The 21,242-nt window shown below is 45.1% G+C and overlaps 1 protein-coding gene across 1 annotated transcript in view; it reads right to left on the bottom strand.

The window, feature by feature from the left end:
- SEC14L5 (SEC14 like lipid binding 5) overlaps window positions 1–20,831 on the bottom strand; it is a 39,693-nt gene extending 18,862 nt beyond the window's left edge. Inside the window, exons 1-2 of the mRNA XM_075514876.1 lie at window positions 20,773–20,831; window positions 15,212–15,287 (exon numbers count right to left, since the gene is read on the bottom strand). Coding sequence (XP_075370991.1) covers window positions 15,212–15,274 — 63 coding nt within the window. The 5' untranslated portion in view covers window positions 15,275–15,287; window positions 20,773–20,831. The remainder of the gene's footprint in view (window positions 1–15,211; window positions 15,288–20,772) is intronic.
- Between the last annotated feature and the right edge of the window lie 411 nt (window positions 20,832–21,242).

Here is a 21,242-nt window from a genome sequence, read left to right as displayed (position 1 = left end):
TATCCACATCCCTCTGAAAAGCCTTTTATGCAAAGCTTCTTATCAGCTCTAGCAAAAATCCAGCTTTCCATGGCACTTGCAGCAAACAAAGTTAACTTGCATAAATGCTACCTACTGTTGCTCCTCCTTCCCTAACTTCTCCATCTCTCATTATATTGCAAGATCTTCGCAGGATGGAATGTTCTCCTCAGATTTCTGAACAATGCCTTGCATGTTGGGATGCTATTGTAAATATGTAATTGAAGCAACATTAGCACAAGCTGCAGAAGATGCCCAGGATTCAACTACAGCTGTGACAGGAGGAGAACCCATGCTCTTCCCACTGCACTCTGAGCGCTACACCATTTTGGTCATAAGATTTTTTTGCTATCATTCCACAGACAAGACTAACCTCTATGAACTGCTGCCATCTTCCTGTCTTCTGTAAGACACAATCATTTTATACAGCATATAATTCTCTCAGGAGTATTTACATTTTTATCTACCACAGAAGAAAATATTAATGTGGATAATGACCGAGATCAGCTCAGTTGTCAGCACACGCACAGCACCACAGGCACGCTCAGGGATGGCTGCATTCTGTTACCACAGCAGTTCAAAGGCTGGTTGCCCCTGTATGTATTCATGTAGCCTGGTGCTGTGAATAATACCTGCTCTTAAAATAGCTCAGGCACTTAAGGACACATTCCATATCTCCTGCTCCTAGACCTCTGAAAGGAATAGAAGTTATTTCCGATTACCGTATTGCTCTAGTATCAGGAGGAAAGCGCAAGCAGACTACCAGCTGGAGTTCTGGCCATAAACAAAGCGCACAGGTCTTTAAATCATCCTCTCTGGTCACTGAGTAATGTTCTGCTTGCTTTGCCACATTTCTTGGAGAACTTCCCCATATCTGTGCGGCCTCTACCTGTGCACAACTAAAACATTTTAGATAAATATAAAGCTTCCCATGGCAAGTACTGTTTCCAACACCAATCCACCTGGCTCCATACAACAAAAGCACACTTGTTGCTTTAAGAAGCTTAATTTGTTATGAGGGAAATTCACAGATGGCTGTCGGGCACTGCCGCAGGACGCTCCCAGCTACCCACTCCTGGTATACTGCACTTTCCTCAAGGGTCACAGAGCATAAGGCGTGCGTCCCTTATTACCCACTCTCTGATATCTGCAGTTGCCAGCACATTAATCTTCTCAGGCAAAGATAATACTTCCTACTTGTGCCTCTACCTGCCCTCTCCCAACCCTCCAGACCCCAAACCACCACCTAGTGCAACCCTGAGGTCAAAGCCTTTACCCCTCTTCTCCCTTGCTAATCTTTTCTATTCTAGCACACACAAGCAAGGGTCTCTCCGGGCCACCGAGATCACCCATTCTTAGTTACTAGTCTCAGCATTCAGGCAGTGAAAGCTGTGAACACCTTTGTAGGCCACTGGAATACCAGAATATTTAGCAACTATTTTTCAGCTGTTTGTCCCATGCCGCTCCTTACACACGCCCTTATCACACTTGCAAAAAGCGTAACTGAAAACCCCATGCTAAAAGGCAGCTGTTAATCCCGTCATTGTGGAAACAGCAGCTAGCGCAGAGGCTAGACAACACCTTGAGTGCCAGAAGATCACGTGAGAACGATACTAGGATTGTCCATAGGCTTGACAGCAAATCACAAGTCCACCTAAATACCCCTAAAATCCCGCACCTCCGTTCCTGCAAGGAGCGCCAGGCCCTCCTCGCCCTCAGCTATGCAGCACCATATCCCTTGCTGCCTCAACTCGGGCACGCTCTCCGCTGCCTCAGCTCACTGCTCCAGGCAAGCAGGTAACACCGTACATTCCAGGGCTCCACGTTCCATGAGCAAGGACTAACCGTAGGAAGCAAAGGCTGAGCCACCACCATGTATTTCTCTGGGTCAGGATTAGGGTTGGCCAAGGACTCATGCTCCAAGGACTCATGATTTTCCACAAATTTACAAGGCGCAAAGCAGCTGTGCCATGAACATTTGAGGGAGTTTGCAGAGAAACAAGAGCTGTTCTACTAGGACAGCGAACAATCAAAGCACAGATACCCTCCAAAGGCCTCACTTCCAACAGCTTCACCAGGAGCACTGAGCTGTAAGTGCCTCCTCGCCACTGAAAGACTATAATGGCCAATTGAAGCCCCCCATACCACCACTGAATCCAGGTACCTCTGGCTCTCCTTTGGAGATCAAGCCACTGGAACTCAACACACAGCTGTTTTCTTGTGCACTTGACCCAGCTGGAGACAGGCTTCCTAATAAACTGTCATTAAATCTAGCAAAAGCAAGACCAGGACAACTACTAACAGGGCAGTCGCTATTTCGGACAGCTAAACAACATCTGGAGAATGAAGAAAGGTCAGGGCAGAGGTGCACATGTCTATGCGCAGCCCTGGTGATATAACCAAGATAACTACCCAAACTCATCACCTAAATAGGTGGAACATTTCCATATTTGAGAAAGAATCCCTTTCACACATTGATAATAAGTCCTTTGCTAATCTTCTTTGCACAACAACTCTAAAAATACAGCAGCTGAAGATGCCTGAGATCATATGAAGGACAGCTGAAGCATCACGCTGCAGTCACAGTAAAGTTGTACTGTTAACATGCCTGATCTTTCATCACTGAAGAGATTCAGCTGTCAGGAGAGCAATCCATCTTTTGCACCCAGCATCCTCTTATCAAAATCAGTACCTATACACAACAGTACCTTTTTGCTCCAACAGAGAAACCGAGGGAAATAAAAGACAGAGGAAGATTTTAAATTTTTCAAGCCCTTGCCAGAACTAGTTGTTATTTTCTCCTCCTTTATGATTCTGCAGAGTGCAAGGTGAACAACAGAATATCCCAGTCAAATGAAAGGCACAGAGTACTTAATATGAGCTTGTTTTAATACTTTGGCTGCTAATCTGCCTGCATTTGCTCTTTCATCTCCTGGCTGCAGTAACTCTGCACGACTAGTATATAGGAACTACAGTTTTTCTCTCCTTCTCTGCCCCTCCTTCCCCAGAAGGAATAACAGCAGCATTGTGCCACTACTTTCTCTTAAGTGCATACCCACAATATTGCTTTAAGACAACCACCTTGATGATCGAAGTCTTGAACAGGATCAAATATATATACAAAATGAATGGCTCCATGAAGCCACTGCCTCCCTTCTTCTAAACCCCACTGGGATTAACATGGGCAGGCAGAACCAGCTAACACTTTGCACGCCTCCTGCAAATCCTCCAGCCCAAGCAAGCCAACGTGCCACGCCGTTCCCGGCTTGGGCTCCTTTTCTAGCATGATCAGTCTCTAGTATTGACTTCACACCAGATCGGACCGAATAAAATCCCCAAGCAGTTGCACAGCAGCAGGAGCTGTCTAGGCAAGCCAGAGGACTGCATACACCTGATTTACGAAGCAAACTATCTCAACGACCCAGTTTACATTAGTTATTTTCTTAAAAGGTTCGGATTAACATGCTCTTTGTACCCAAAACAACCATTTCACAAGAGCTAGTGGTTCAGGCCCACCAGTGTCCTTCCCTAAATCAAGCTCTTTTTTCCCCAGATTTCTTGCAAAAGAATTGCTGCAAAAAAACAGTGCGATGTTGGTTTTTTTGTAGTGGACTGTATCCATAATGTGACCAACATACAAATGTCATTTAAATCTTTGCAGTTATCTCCCTCAGACTGAAATTACACATTAAATTTCACAAGAGAGCTGGGTGAAGACAGGGATTTGGGATCTGTTTGAGATATTTTGCTTGGAAATATAACCAATTGTTTTTGGGTGCATCTAAAGTGTAAAAAAAAAATCATTTAGATACAGATGACAGCCTGTTGGAATTAAAAAATTCAAAAAAGGAGAAGATAACTGAATAAAATTTACAAGTGAAACAATTTCTGGCTAAAAAAAATTTAAAACATGTAGGAAAGTCATAACAGATACTCAAGGTTTCAGTAGCGTCAGATCTTCCTTTCGCACTGAAGGGAAGATGAGGGAAATTTGTGCAAGGCTGAAGTGCGTGTGTTTGCGTGGACGTGCCACTGGCACGACCTGCCCCGCTATCCCAAAGCGCCTCAGCAAATGTGCTGCGGCAACACGTGTGGCCAAGCAGCCACGGGGTGCTGGAGAGGAGGGCTCTCCGGCCTTTCCGCATTAACCCAGATTAGCGGTAGCACCGACAAGGCTATTTCAGACTGCTTACACAGTGACCTCTGCATCCCAGTCCAAGACCCCTTAGTGCCACAGGAGCTGACAAATGATTAATCACACCGAGCGACGATTAATCAACAGTGATATGGCTGACTATGAAATCAGTAAAGAGTGCTTTGATCAGGGTTTTGCCCTGCAATCTCCTGGGAGATGGTGTCTGAGTGGTTTTACCTATGCTGGCCGGTTTATGGGACCAACAGCGCGATAGATGAAAATACCTCACCAGAAGAGAGTCTTTGAGGACAATGTAGGGAAGCCACACTTAAGCATCCTAAATTGCTGGTCAAATACACAATAACCAGTACAAAGAAATGCATCTGTGAGAAGAGATTGCCTTGAAGGTCAGCCAGATGCCAAACAAGACCAAGTTATACAAGTGTCAAAACCAAAAAATGACTTTCTAAAGCCTCACAACCACAGAGCAAAGGGGAAACTACTACCATCCTCTACAAGCCCTCTATTTCACCTGCTTAACCCCTTCCCCTCCAGAGCAGAGGTCCTCTCAGAGACCTTCACCTTCCTAGTACGGAGGTGTTACACATTGACAACGCAAGTGCGTTCCTGCTCCCCCCTCCATTTTAATCTCCTCTAGACTGACAATAGCTGTATCACTGCTGTTTCCTACAGCATCCAGAGAACATGGCCGGAGGGCAGGATCTTTTCGAACAGCTACTCCTGTTTGTCCTCGGCAGGTTTCAACATCCTTTTCTAGCAAGTGACCTTGAAATCAATTACACAACAGAGGCCCTAGGAATCCAAAACAACAGGGACATCCAAGCACTGAATTACTGCATGAAACAAAACACCTCAAAACCCAAACTCTCCTCCACACATCGAGGCTCCTGGCAGTTTCTTCCTGCACGGTGTCTGCTGGGTGCTGAGCAGTTCCAATGTGCTCCAACAAGAAGCAGCTTTTGTTAGATGATCTATTTTCATACCTTAATATCCTAGAGGGAATGTTACCCTCTCAGTCTTGGGGCTGCAGACCTACTCCCAGGGCAGCAATCCTGGCTTTCTCCCCACAGCAGTCAGCTAAGAGAGGTGATTCTTCAAGCTTCTCACTAATACACAGTAAATGGACAACCTGGTTTGCATTCTCCCTATCAGCATGCAGATCCTTTAGCAAAGTAAATACACAGAGCTTGCATGCTAAGTCCTGCTGTCCGTGGAACCATGCAGAAACATACAGAGCTATTTTGGAACAGCGGCTGGCAGGAGAACATTCATCTTCTACTTGGTAAGTGATGCTCTGAAGTGGCTGCACAGCCATCATGTCTTTAGGGTTTGGTTGGTTGTGGGTTTGGTTTTTTTTTTTATTAATACTGGTAGGACTTCCTTAGTGACGGCATCATGGAGATCTGCTGTTTCAGATTTGAGCAAGAGCACAGGAACGGAAAAGCTATGGACTGACTCCTCTATGATGCCAAGATGAACTTGAGAGGGATCTTCAAGAGTGTAAAAACTCAGCTATTGGGGAAAGTTATATTGTGTAGAACACATGAAGGAACTAAACTGTTAATCACATGATGTAGACAAACTGTTACAGTCAATATTATATGAATATGTTACAAGGATAAGACTTCATCCTTGTGCTAAGAGCTAAAATACTGCAAACTTTCATGATTAAACACAGAGTTTAAATCTGTATTAGTTAACAAGATCCCTCACGGTCACGTTACAGCCATGTGCTTTTGCCAGGATAAAGGAAGAAAATGTATGTCTATGTTCAGATGAAAGAGAAACGAGGAGGAGATACAATATCAAGTTTTGAGTTAAAGATGTCCAGATCATAATCTCTTTTCAAAGGGATGATGAGAAGCAAGACAAGACCCCTCATCACTTTTAAGTAGGAAGTGGATGCATTTGGACTAGCTTTTGAGCAGCTGTAATGATACATAAATATGTGTCTCCAGATTCAGATCTTTTTAGATTATGGCCTTCTAGGAAAAAAGTACTCATTTCATCTTGCAGACCCTCCTACTACTTCATCTTAACTGCTGAAGGGAACCACAGGGCCTGCATACACATTCACCAGACACAATAATCCATTTGCTTTGTAATCACTAGAACAGATACCTGCTTCTCACTAGCCGTAGCAGTGCAAAATAAAATACACGTGGAACAATTGAGAGCAGTGAGGGATCAAATGGATATTTGGGGTGCAGAAGTGCACTGAAGTCAGGAGAAGGGAACTTCATTTTAAGGAGGTGCAGAGCACCTGCAGAGTAGCAGAAAAAGTCTTTGGGGCTTGAGAAAAAACACTTGCTGGAAAGAAGGAAGAGATTTGCCAGCGAGAAGTCCACTGGACCACAGTACCCAGGCTGCAAACATTGACCCAGTGTTATCTCTCCCTGGACTACAGCCAATAATTTGCCTCATTTCTTCAGATTTTGGTGAAAGAAACAATTCAGGGAGCAGCAGCTGTCTATTACAATACAGGCACAACTGAGTGACACAGCAAACCTACTAAAACCAGGACATGCACTGCAGCTGCAAAAAGCTAACTCAGGAAACTACCAACGTGCCTGACCTCCTGTCTGAGAAGAAACAATACCCCATTCAAGCTATTCTGCTATAACATTCTCCTCTGCTTACCAGAGAGAAGAGACCTGGTGGTGGAGCAGTTCAAGTCACAAACAGCACAACACATTGGCCTTTACAAATAGCTACGGAAGCAACGCCTTATCCAGGAACCATTGCTGACTGGTTGGACACATTTGCCATAGCCCCTTGTAGAAAGAGAGATACACCGAAATAGGAAGGCAAGGAAGCAGACATCTCAGGTGACTAACACCTTAAAGAGCAAAACACAGCAAGGAAAGTTCACATCACACACTTACTGCTCAGTGAATCACCCCAAAATCAAAGAGGCTGGCTTACAAACTAATGCCTAGTTGGAAGGACAATCTGTCATTGCCAGAAGCTGGTGTGAGAATTTATACAAATTGGCCATAATTCAGGGTCAAACTTGGGCAGGTCACTGTGCTTAGCAGTTTAAAAAAATCCGTGCTGGTTGAGATGTAACAATTGATGATGGTTCTAAGTTTTCTCACCTCATTTAGTCCCTGCTCAAGAGCTTATTATTTGTCTTCTGCACCTACACATTCAGTAGAAGAGAGGTCTTTTAGTCACTACTGAATACAAGATAATGGCGATACCTCCAGCTATGTTGCGTCTCCTTGTGCTATGCTGTAGTGCCATTGAACTATAGCTTACTTTAGAGCTCATCCATTCCAGCACTAGACCACACTGATCAGATTAAGCTTGAGACACAACTCATCCTTCAAGGAAACAAGGCTCCATGTTGCAGCTGGAGAAGGTGACTACAGAAAACAGGGACTATCCTGTACAGACTCTTTGAATTACTGTAAGTCTTCTCTCCAATCCACACACGGTGCTAGCACCATCTGCTCCTAAACCATTCTTGCCCAGCAAATGGAGCCTTAGCAGCAGCAATGCAAAGCTATCAAAGAGACTTGTATGATCCCCACAAGACAAACTAAGCAGGCCAGATGTGCGTATGTTGCCAGCAGTTCTCCAGAACTCTGAATGAATAAGCAGTTCTTCCATCCCCTTCCAGCAGCTGTGGTAAACGGCACTCACCAAACATTTTCTACTTGCTTGAGGGGAAACATCCCACACCATAATCTCAAGAGAAGTGTCAGTGCTTTGCTCAGCCTGACTATTGCTCACTCTCAACCTGCTTAATACCAGGAGGAGGTGGTGGCAGGGCACAGGGACTGAACACATGAATACAGCTGTGAAGAATCATCCCAGCTGACACAGAGATCATTACTTTCAGAATTCTGCTGCCAAATGCTTCTCAGCAGTAAGATGATGGGATATTTATAGTGTATCTTGACAGCATGGTTTCAGACCATCAAGTCACACTGAAGCATCATGTCTTGAGTCAACACTAGATCCTCCGTAAGTGCAGAGCTTCTGACAGTCACTACAAACTTACCTTCAAAACATGGCAAAAAGAAGAGACAAGGGAAGCTGCCTTCTTTAAAATACCTGGCACAGACCATGGCTGCAGACAGACCATCCACATCTGAAGACGATTTGTCTGCACTCAGGAGGCAAGTTCTATAGACCTAGAAATCCTGCTAGAGAGAGCAGATTGTGTTTTGCAGGGGAGCATCCATTTCTTAAACACTGCTCAGATTACTATTGGGACATTTCATGTCATATGTGACATGGATTGAACACCAAAGAATAACTATTTTAAAACATCTTCCCCCTTGCACATTGATTCTCTCTCAATCTCTAGGGTACTGCCAACCAGAAATACCGTTTCAGACAGTATCTGAAAACTGTGTCATTATCTACATCACAGCAGCTCCAAAGGAGCTTTCGAGCACTGGGCATACAGGCTACACACTGCAAAGCTCTACCCCGTGTCATCTGCAGCTATCCAAAGACACAGTGGGTAGCAGGCCACTGCAGGAACCTCTTCTCTGACACTCTGCAGACACTGCACTTAGAGCTCCACTCCAATCTCTTTGGCTACTCTGCACAGCCCTCTGATCAGCCGCACCATCACTGCTGCTTCGGAAGGATTCCAACTGCCAGAAACGGCTCTGCTCTCCCTGCAGGAAGTGCTCTTCTGGTTCCAGAGTTCACACTTGAAAGTGGAGGCTATGAACCAGCATTGAATATTTTAGTTAAGATTCTACTTTTCTTTATTTAAAACCAGCCTGTGCTGATACTAGAATAATGACAATAACTTGGAGCTCCAGATGGGGATATTCCAGTCTGTAATTACAATTAAGTATACAGGAACCCCCAAAAATGTATTCTGTGTTGCATCTATGCTGTAGGCACTGTAAGATATTGCACTGTAGTTGACCTAGACAGCCAATCTGCACATCTTACATAGCAAGGCAGCAACAGCCTTTCTGAAACCTGGATGGGCTGTGAACACACACATTGAACTTGTCACTCTAAACAAACCCATAGAATTAACGTGATCCTTGCTAGACATCAGCCTGCTAGACCAAATGTCCCAAATGGTGCTTTCACACACCATTTTCATCTCTTACCACACACACACCACATTTTATCTGTTACTGATGTGTACTGCAAGCTGTTTGGGCCACACTGTGGTGCCTACCCAGCAAAAGAGGGCTCAGAGGTTCTGTTGCAAAAGCATCACCACATCAGTCAGTGAAATATTAAATCCTTTAAGACACCACAGCATTAGAGAGGAGAGCATGCATGATATATGAGGATTTAAGCAGTCTTTTTATATACTCAATGTGCTAAATGCAACAGGAAGAAGTCATTAAATAAAGCTACTTAAAGATCTAACACCTTTAAACACAATTCATGTTGATGCTGAAAAGGGCACAAATAAAAATAATTTCGAAAAGGTGCATGGAAAGCAATTCTAGCTGTCAGGACCTGAATTTCAGTATTCAGAGTTTCTTCTCCTGCAGCTAAACCTGACAGCTAAAATAGCAAGGTGCTGCTTTCAGTTAGACTGCGTGTACAAGCCTCCCAACACTGCTGGCACAAAATAATGTTGGGATGATTGTGAAATAAGCAATGCATTTTGATTTTAGTCGTACTGGATGTTTGACTCTTGCATGTAACTGTGGGCCAGATCCTCAACTGCTGTAAATGAGCAAAACTTCAGTGGCTGCAAAGCAGCTTTGCCAGCGTGCAAATAACCAGCGTAGTCAAGGCTGATCTGCTGGTGGATTATTCAGGAGCAAGAATGAGGACCCATGACAAATCCAGCAACCATCATCAAGACTGCTTCAGCAGGGTCAGGCACGTGAGAAAGACATCTCACACAGGGACCACGGATGTTTTCTTTTGATGGGCTATGACTCTGTGTTACAGGATGAGAGAGTAAAGACGATGGAGAAGGAATACCTTCTGGTGCTTACTCCATGTGAAGTAATTTCTGACACTAAATAAACCTGCAACGTTTGTAGCCTGAACTAAATTTGCCACCCAGCTTGTTCGCACCCCTGGCACTCAAACCATACCGAGAAGAAACAGAAGTATACACTATTAATTTCCTACTTTATCTTACCTGAAAAATAAAGAACTCCAGATCAACTAAACGCAAAGAACACTGAACTGCCACTAAAACTAGAAAAGAGAGTCACAGAGCTGCCTGGAAATACAGGTGGCAGGCCAGGACCTCAGATGACCAAGCTTTCACTTGCAGACAGAGGCAGGGAAATCATGAGCTGCCACATAACAGATCTATTAGAGAGTCCGAGTGATGCTCACAGTAAGAAATGCCTGTGTACCACACATACACCTAAAGAACAACCACCCCCCATCCCAAACTAACATTGCATGTAGCAGAAGCACACTAGACTGAAGAGTACCACTCAACCAGTGCAGTGAGAAACATAGACCACTGCTGTCCATGAGTGCATTTTCAAGAGACTGGGCTCCCAGCTGCTCATATGTGTCAACACATGCCATGGGCAGCACCAAGAAATGAGGTCAAGCAGAAGGAAGCACTGACTCACATCGTGCACATGTGGGGCTCAGGGGCAGTTTGGTCTTAAGCGCAGAATACAACTGGTATGCACAATGAGAGCTGATGCTACTGCAAACTTCCAAATGCCTGATCTTTGTGCTGTCTTTTCAAAACCATGACATATTTTTAGATAACAGCAGTAAACCACTCAAAGGCTGCAAACATACTGATATCCTGTATGCAGTAAGCTTAAATGTCAAGTTACATATATATATACACATATTTTCACATATACATAAAAGCTTTTTAGCTTTTAACTAAACCCAGCCTTTAACCTACTAGTGTTGTGTTCAACAGAGCTTTCATTTCACAGAAAAGGATCTCAGATAGTAAAGGGATAAAGGTTTGATTTGGTTCAAGGTGTAAAACCTGTAAGCAGAACATTCCCCTTTTCAGGATCCGCATCCTTTACCATTCCCTTGGCACCGGGCTCTGCAGAAAGACCCCTTGCTTGCAGCAGAAACCATAAATTGCTATTAGTAGCAATAAGAGCTGAACATGAAGTGCATTGTAAATGTGGCAAGAGGACCAAATAATTGACAGAAGTGTCATCATGAAGTTTCTCATTTACACCACTACTGCAGCAACTCAAACTATACATCAAGTACAGAAGACCATGTAAGAGTCCCTGGGGGGGGTATTTCAGTTCTGTAGCATTAGGAAACATCCTAAGCAAAATTAGTGTATACTATAAAGTATGCAAAAGTGGCAGGTGTCAAATCCAAGTGTGAAGGGCTGAGTGCACTACTAAAATTAATGGGAAAACTCCCCGCTACTTTCAAAGCTAAAACTCTCTCAACTAACCTAGTAATTTGTTGGCAACAAATAGTATTAAAAATGTTGTCTCTCTCTTAGCTCTGTTTCCTGTATAATTATGAATTTTGGACTTGCCCACCCAAATCACATTCTTATCTCCACACATCAGAGAGGGCTCACAACAATTTACATCATCCAGAGTAAGCTGTCACTCATGACCTATGTGGCAGAAATACCCCTCTCTCTGGATTTTTTCCTCTAACAGTTTAGTAAAAAACTTTTAGCTTTAAAGCTACAGCTACTACACAAAGAAAAAAAAGTTTACACTTGGAGATTTTCTTAGCTGTAAAACAAAATGGAGGAGACACATACAATCTCAGACCTGCTGATCTAATTGAAGATAAAATTAGATCGGGCCCAAGAGAGGCACAGACAACCCATTTGAGGGAACAGCTCCATTTAAAAGGAGAAACAAAACAAAATGAGAGGGATAAAACGGAAAGGAAAAACATGACAAGATAGCAAAGCATAACAAACGTCAAGGTCCTTTTCAAGTATAAGAGATAAAGATGTCAGGCACTGGTTATAATTTGAAGAGCATAACATTTGTGATCCTTTAATGCAAATGCAGATTAGGAACAAAGCAGGTGAAAATAACTACTGTGAAATTGGACAGGTGTGGAAAGATCATCCTTTGTTTAAAAATATTTTTAAAAGGGAGGACTCTTCTAGCAAGAAAAAAAATTTCAAAACTCCTGAATGTCCAGAAGATACTTGGTAAGCCGATTCCTTTTTACTTTAAGATACACAGGACTGGCAAAGAGAGCAAGAAGGGGAATGTGGTCCTCCTTCCAAGGACTTGGAAGATCCATCAAATCTACTGCCTACAAATGCCAGAACACAAGCTGCAGAAGTATTAGTAAGCAGCAGAGTGTAAATCCATAGACAATTATCCAGAGACACACAATAACAAAGGTATTAACAATAAAAGCACCGGCTCATCTGTCAAGCAGACCCCCGTGCTGTCTAGGGGGTGAGGTGCACATGCATGCACTCTGTACAAGTCCAAGGAAGATAAATTGTGCTCCTGATGGCAGAGCTCACAAAAGGCATGGGAAACACTATGTGTCTGAACAAGGCCAGGAAGCAATGAATTGGTTGCCTCATTTGGCTATGACAACCCTATTTCTCAGACCCTCATATCTGAACGAAGCACACATACTGTTTTCTATAGTGGGGTCCAAACACCCAAGGTTCTGGGGGAAAAAAACTCTTCCTAATGAACACTACTTACCTCATGACATAGCCTGAGCAGACCACAGGAGGTATGACCCTCCCCATTATACAGATGAAGAATCAAGCACAAGTGTATCAGGCTGAAGGGTGCACAGAGACCCATAAAATAAGGAGGTGTCTTGAGGTCACCCACATGACCTCTGCTTTCCTACCATTAACCACGGTATGAGACCTCGGCACTCCAAACGTTCACACAAAGCATTTGAGGGGAAAAGATGAAAGCAGCTGAATATCAGGTTCCCAGTGCTGAGGAAGCTGCTGTCAGATTTATGTTGAAGCAGATTAACAGCAATGCCACGTGCTGAGGAGCAAAACAGCTTCACTGTACTCCCACTCTCCCTGCAAAACTTCCAGCAACTGACAGCTAGCACCTGACAGCTCTGTGAAATCTGCACTGCCTCCACACAAATGGAAGACTCCATCTGAACATATCAAATGCAATAACAAAGCCTGCACAGACTGCCACTAGATTGAAACACCACTTTATAATGCCAGTCTTCATAATAAAGCAGATCCTGCTGTGAACATATGATTTTCACAGGACATTAGAGTGGGACTAAGGGGTCTATATTCAGCTCCCTACTCCACTACACAGTCCTTTGGGTGACCCTGGACAAGAAAGTTGATCTTCATAAGAAAGAGGACTAATAACTTTGCTAAAGTAATATGAGTTTGAGTTTGCTGAACACCTAAAGGATGACATTTACAATCATAGCCCTGAAATCCCAGGGAATTATAAGTTCTGTCATGGTGAAAAACTGAAAGCAAATAAAACTAAACCACTTGAAAAATAAACCCATAAAACCCTGGCCTTTAGGTATTCTGCTAACAAGCTTATAAAGGATTTGTCTAGAGGCAGCCCTCCTATATTAGCAGCCAATCTGGCGGGCATCTGGTGTTAGGTTTATCCTGCTAATACAGACAACAGGAATGTGAAGAGGTGTGCATAGAGCAAAGACTACCAGTATCTTCATAACAAGCACTGGTGTGTTATTCTAAGGCAAAGAGCACTGAGAGAGCAAAGAACATGGCCAGAAAAGTTTCACTACCACAAACATCTGCCCCAGACTGGTTGGGGCACTTCTACAGCATGTTACTGGCTTAGCTGTTAACAGACACAGCAAACTTGGTAAGGCTGGAAAGAGAAAGGGGGGGGGGGGGCAGGAATTGGCAGGGGGGAGCCCAACTGTCAAAAAGAAAGTGTTTATTTTGATAATTAGAGAGCACCAAAGTGAATGACACCTGCTCTCAGCTGAGGAACTGCTGCTGCCTTCGGGGTCCATTATTCCCATTTAGGCCAAACAAAGAATCTCTCCCCCAGTTTTACTGATGGAAGTAGAAGACTGGAGACTGTTTTGGATAAATCAAATCTTATGGCATGTATTTCCCAGGAATCCAGAAGAGGCAATATTGTCAAGAGGAATGCAATGGGTTACGTCAGGCTCTCCATTCCATTCATGGGAATGATTTCAGCTACCTGAAATGGCTGTAGCTTTCCATCTTCATTCTTGATCCCTAATAGACCAAGGAAACTGGTGTCCTTGTTCAGCAGGTAAGAGAGACAATAAAGAAAGCAGCAGACTAAAAGTGGCAAATACTAAGTCTCAGGGATTCCTAGAGTAGACTGAAGTGCCCAACAGATTACAAAACAAAGCCTTGCAAGAGTCTATAAGCAAGCATCTCAGATAAATGCCCAAATGCTCAGTGCTGCCCTTGAAATGCAAACAGCAAACCTTTCGGAAGTATATTGGACTCGCACCTTGAAGAGCAGTGACAAAGTCCAGAATATCACAAATGTCTTTAAACTCTACCTAAGGAAGCTGCCATGGTCACATCAGCTTTCTGCATCACCATCAAATGAACTTCAATTACAGCCCTCAACCCCTTGTGGAAATCACAAAATTTGGCAAGAGATCTCCAAACATTTCAATCACAGGGTGAACAGGGAAGAACAACATGGAAGAATTTTTCCAAAGACTTCTAGCTTTTAACCAAATCAAGAAGCTCAGTATGATTTAGAATCAAGTTCTAGATACATACATCCTACAATACTGATTGGGATCAGATCTAGAAAGATTCTAAATTGAATAGCATTTAGTGATAAGGCAAAGATGGTGCCTGGTCACAAACTGACCCTGCCTACCTGAATGTCACAATTTTTTCCTTCCTTGTGAAAGAGTAACTACAGAAGGTTGGATTTTGTTGGGGTTTTTCCCTCTCTATTGACTAAACTACCTCTCTTAAAATACTGAAATCTTGATTCTTATTTTTCGTGGAAAATTGAAGAAAGGACAAAAAGATAATGAGAGCTAAATCTCTGTTCCTGCAATGTACAAAGACATGCTAGCCACAACTGCAGTCCCCCACCTCCCACTGGCCTGAGGTTGCAGCCCTTAGCAGCTGGAGAAGTAAGAGTGCTGAGTATTACTCACTGCCATGACGAGCTCAAAAGGATATTTGTAGACTCGAACTGGGGACTGGTATTTCTGCACCATTTTTACTACGCACCTGTAATAGAAAGAAATCGGAAAATTTTAGATCCCTTACACCAAACACCACAATACATTCTAGCAATTTCCACACAGACCTTACTAGAAGCCTTAACTCTCTCACAAATAGAGAGGAGGAGACATATTACATAGAATACCTTGCCCAGCATTGCTTAGCAAGTCAGTAGCAGAGACAGAACAAAAGGCAGGTCTCTGCAGTCCTAGTCCAGTGCTGTGTCCAGCACGCGGTAGCGTCCTTTGCTGCTTCCCAACACTACTGCAGTAAACTCAACTTAGAGCTCCAACAAAACTCACGATAATTAAAGCACAAAAAAGAGATGTAAAGCCAGAATCAATTGTACGCTGGAGAAGGAGCCTGTCTTAGGAGCCTTGCAAAGCTTAAATGGCGATTCTTCCCCCCATATCCCTTTTCTGCATTACATTTGTAATCATTATGCAAAATCCCCCTTGTTGAAAGCTCCACATCTTCCCATATCTTGGTGTTTAAAATGCTTTTGTGCACGAAGTAGCATTCAGCTGTTTTAACCCACTAAAAGGAAAAGGAAACAGCATGCTTAAAGAACATGCCTGGCGCTAAGCTAGCAATCACATCCCACTGACTGGATGCCTACTGCTTCCAGCTGAACTAAGGAAATAACTGCATGCAATGGAAACAATTCAGTTCTCAGCATTTCATTTCTCCTAGCCACCTCTCACTGTTCTCATCAGGATTCCTCCCTCAGACTCTCTTGCTGGGGTTTTAACCCTCAAACCATCAATAACCACCATCTCAAGGAAGTACATAAACCATTAAAAAAGGTTATTAGGCTGCTTTCTGCAATTCCTTTAGGTTCCTTTGTATTGCTCCCATTAATACCATCTACAAACATCAGAAACACAAAAGACTGGACAGCTGGTTTGAGACACTGTGCTGATTCCACCCCACTCAAATTCCACTGCTGAGCAGACACAGCCCTCGGCAACATGACGCAGCGTAGCACTGAACTCAACAGTCAGAGCATTAAGACAACTTATCCCTGATATTTTAAGCCCAAAAATGGAGGTGAAACATGAATTAAAATGCAAACGGCAATAGATTCTCCCTCAGAAAGACTACTGCAAAATACCATTACACAGTAAAATCTAAGCAAGGGAGAGGGGAAAAAGACTTCAAAAAGTTTGAGTACCTGAGAACGGGGGATGTTTGTAGAAGGGTCTCACAATCGGACAGTTACTCTGCAGAGGATCACGTTACCCAAGGAGCAATGTTCAGGACTTGCTGGGTCTCTAGGAGTCTTACTGGTACTAAAAGCCAGTCCACGCAGAACAAGTAAATGCAGAGAGAATGCATCAGCAGAGCATCCAACTCAAACTGAAGCGAGTGGAGCAGGGGCAAGCAAACACCCAGGAAGCCCGGGCTGCTATCACATATCAGATACCCGAGCCAAGAGGCACGGGGCACCTTGTAACGCAACGCTGTAAGATGATTATGTAAGCACGATACCTAGGCTGTGCGGGAACCTTCCGAGTAAGTGCAAATATAGCAAGAGAAGCCTCATCAAATGTATTTAGCTGTGTTCTTGCTCCCCGTTCTGACCTCGCCTGCTAAACCAGGAATTCCTGCACCTCTGTAGGAGGGGGTCAGGGACCTCTACAGGAGGAAGCCTCAGGACAGATCACTCAGTCTAGAATCACCCACAGCACAGAAAGGAAGTCCCCAGCAATGGAACAACGGGATGGCACAAGCTGTAGTTCAACAACCTTAACCATGCTGCTTGGACAGAACTGTTGCTCCCTAGCAGCTGCAATACCCGATTGCCACAGGTTTACTGCCCTGTACTTGTCTAGTTGAGGGAAGTTTGAGAAAAAGAGCCTGTGACTATTATACCCACGGGAAGCTGTGGAAGAAAGACAGCTGATAACTCTGTTGTGGTTTAACCCAGCCGAAAACAGGACAAACTCACACTTGCCCTAGAAACCTTTCATACCTTGGGGAAAGTACAGTGGCAGACTTTCTATGCCCTCTCCTCAAAACAGAGCTGTGAGACAGTCATTCTGCTTCTCAAAGCAAGAGGGACTCCAGCTATAACTCCTGAAAAAAAAAAAAAAAATCAGAAAAGGCAGTGAAAGGTAGCTACTCAGTGCACACAGATACAGGTGGACGATTAGCACTGATAATGACGTAAGATTTTCAGGTGTTACCACTGGGCAGCTGGGCCATATTAGCTAGAGACATGCATCCTCATAGGGCTTTAGAACCTAAATGACAGACACATTTTTAAAGTCATCTCATGTATTCCACTCAAATTATAAACAGATATGTTCAATCACCTTGTAAAGAAAACCAGAAAGAAACTACACAACTACAGAATACATCTGCTCCTTAAACATCCATCATACCACTTCAGCCTCTACAATGGCCCAGGCTACCTGCTCTACTTCATATCTGCATCTGGCTAAAAGGAAACATATTGGGAAACACAGCTCAGCTGAAGATCAGTGACTCACTAAACTGCAGCTTGATCACTTAGAAACCCCAATCCACAGCTAGAGGCAGACCTGTAGCCATTCATTGGGTAACACCAGGGAAGAGCACAATTTCAGCTGGCCAAGCCCCATGCAGTTTGTAAAAATTCAGCAAGGCTGGAACTGTCAATGCATTGAAGCAACATATCTAGCTAATAATCATGTTAACCATCCCAATTAGATATTAAGTGTTTCAGTTATCACACACCTGAACACAGAAAACAGCAGAAACTACCACATTTCACAAAGCATCCCGTGACACACTGACAGCAGTGCCAACAGCACGGAGACTCAACAGCCTGCAGCTCCCTGCGGAGTCCAGCTGGCCTGCATACCCCCCTTTTGCTACAACCCATACAGCAATTCACAGATGAACCAAACCCTAGAAGGCAGAGAGTTAATTATAAGCTTGAGATACACCAGCTGGCACAGTACCAGGGGAAGGAGGGCATGGAAGGGGACATGAAATGGAAGGATATGAACCCCTGATGGCACATGCGTTTCCCTACTGTAACTTCAGTAGCATTTCAGAGAAATGATGAATTCTTAACAAGCAGTGGTGTACACACAGCACGCAAAGCTACTGCTACATATTAGCTGAGCTTGAACACTGTGAGGGCTCCCATGAGGATTACACATTGCTACACACACAGCAAAGGGAAGAGAGGCAGCGATATTAACTATATGTTTCAATTTTATTTAGAATCATCCACTATGTACCCAAGGGATTTTCCATATGCTTAACTTTTATTCTACTATTTGTAGGAGAGGCTTACTTGACAGAATACAGCCAGATGGTTGGAAATCAGACATTGAGTTTATGTATTAAATATACATAAAGCCCTGAATCAAAGCCCCCAGCCCCTGTTTCTCATCCAGGCTAGTATGAACTCATTCAGCTCTTTCCACATTAGAGCTGCCTGTTGGATGCTGAAACTCAGCAGCAAGTGACTTTATTAACTTCTCCCACCTGTGGTGGCTTCTTTTCAGCTGGAAGAGAACAACCAAGTAATTTTTTTTGTTTTTGACAAAGAACTGCTGAAAATAGCAGAATTCCAGACTTCCTCAAATACTATTACAACATGTGAAAGCCAGCTGCGGCACCCAGCTAAATTGATGTTTCCAGTTAGAAAAAGGGGGACTCCGCAGGGCTGTAGTCCTTCCTCCCCCTTTCTAGAGAAAGGTGTGCGACACTTCCTCTGCCTGAAATGCCTTTCACTTAGGTAGATGTTGACACAGTAGCTGATGCTTTACACACATAATATGGTACCAAGCTGTAGGATATTTATTAGAGCTCTTTCACATAAGAACTTGAGAACAAGTCTTTCGTAGCTTGGTATAAGGAAGCCTCAAAGTGGAACGGTGCCAGCACAAGCCTTTACTATATTTTAGACATCTTCTCAGGCAGGACTTCATCTTACCCCCCGAGAAACACCTGTAGTGCAGGGGTGAAGCAGCACAGAGGGCTGCAAGCCAGAACACTGCTGTGGAGCCTGGCCACCACTCTGTACACCTTGCAGAGATGCCTGGAGGCCTGTTGTGGATTATAATCAAAGACAAGCAACACAAACAACATTCACACATTCTTTACAACACAATAAGGAACAGTCTCTGTGGCTGAGAGGGGAAGAAGAAAAGGAAAAGCATACAGCATTCTGCTCTCAAAACCTTGTAAAGCTAGCAGTTTCTTCCATGTATGTATCAAAATAAGCTTCACGCCTAATACTTCCACACCTTCATCTCATAACGTAATTTTCTCACCAAAGAACCACCACTGACCTTTTATGCACAGCCACATACTAAATCCCTGGTATTTGCCAGTCTGCAGCGGTAGATAAGCTTTCTTGAAGGAAAGCTCCTCATTCCTCACCCGGCTACTCCATCGGAAGTCATACTATGCCATTTTATCCATCAACACTACAGTCAATAGTTCAATACTCAAGTTCAATTTAAGAATGGAGACATGCTTCAGCTTAACGTGTAGAACAAGAGCAGGTCCGGTCACCAGGTCCCTTGACAGTGCAACAAAGCACCAGCACAAAACTGTTTCAGCTTGCCCCGAGTAAAGTTCGCAGTCATATTTTCTCTGAACACATTAGCCCAATCAGACAAGCGGTGCCACCAGCACAGCCCCCTTCTCGCTGCCCAGAAGCCGATTTTACTACTTGGAGGAGTTAAGCCAAGTGACCCAGAGAACAGCACATGCTTGGTTTAACCCTGCCCTAAAGCCAGTGGGGTTTTATATAGAAGCTGACCCAAATACATCAATACATTTAGTAGCAACTTACCAGGGTCAGCCTTTGAGTTTACAAATACTTCAGAGCCAGTTTTTTGGTTGGGTTTGTTTTGTGGGGTTTTTTTTAAACTTTGAAACCCAGAGAGCTGAGCCGCCAGAGTGCCGCGCTCCTCGGAGCGAGGCCAGCAGCAAGGCTGATGCTCGCACACAAAAGGAGCTGGGGTCCCACTGGCTGCGGGGGAGCCCGCTCTGAAGCAAGCCCCCGCCAGCCTTCAGCGAGAGGAGACCCAGCGCTTATCCAACTTACCTCTAAGTGGGACAGAAATCCGCAAACTTTAAAACCGTTTGGTTTGTTGGGTTTTTTTTAAGTAAACCTGAAGCGATCCTCAGCCAGCCTGCCAGCTTGAGCCTGCCGCTCACCGCCACTCGGGTTTTCACCCGCTCCCTCCCTAATCCCCGCAGGATTCTGACTAAAATTTCCCTCTCAGCTTCCCCTAGCTGCACGGATAGCGGCTCCCGGCACCCCCACGCACCGGCCCCGCCGCCCCCGTGCGAAGGGCGCGGGCACACAGCGAGGCACGGCGGCCGCCCCTCAGCCCCCCGCGCCGGGAAAAGCCTCGCGCCCCCTCCCTCCCTCCCTCCCTCCCACGGCCGCCCCGAGGGACCCCCGGAGAAGGGGGGCCCAGCGCGGCCGCCTGCCTCCCTCCCTCCCTCCCTCCCGCCTCGCCCCGCGTCTCCTCACCGCGGGCACGGCGGAGCCCGGCCGGGCCCATACCGAGCGCCCCGGCCCCGGCTGCGCTGCGCCGCCGGCTCCACGCGCCGCTTCAACCGCCGCGCGCGCCGGCCCCGCCCCGGCGCCGGCCCCGCCCCGCCCCGCGCGGCGCCGCAGAGCGCTGTCCATTGTGCTGCGGGGGGGGGAACGGGGCAGCGGCCCCGCCCCCGCGCACGTGCGCCGCCCGCCGCCATGTCGCCGCGCGGGGCTGAGGCGCGGCCCGGCCCGGGCCCCCGTGGCCTCGGCAAAGCGGGCCGGGGCCCCGCGGAGCGCGGCGAGGCCGCCGCGGGAACGTTACCACAGGCTTTACCACAGGATTTCCCGCTCCCAGTCTGCGAGGCTGCTCCCGCGGGCGCAGCACAGCAGGCCGAACCAGGGTAACTCACAAGCTGTAGAGGGGTTTAAGTTACGACTGTTACCTGCCTTAAGAGAGGGGGGGT

Source organism: Mycteria americana, chromosome 12, assembly GCF_035582795.1.
Source record: "Mycteria americana isolate JAX WOST 10 ecotype Jacksonville Zoo and Gardens chromosome 12, USCA_MyAme_1.0, whole genome shotgun sequence".
Taxonomy (NCBI): domain Eukaryota; kingdom Metazoa; phylum Chordata; class Aves; order Ciconiiformes; family Ciconiidae; genus Mycteria; species Mycteria americana.
This window is presented reverse-complemented; position numbering and strand designations above follow the sequence as displayed.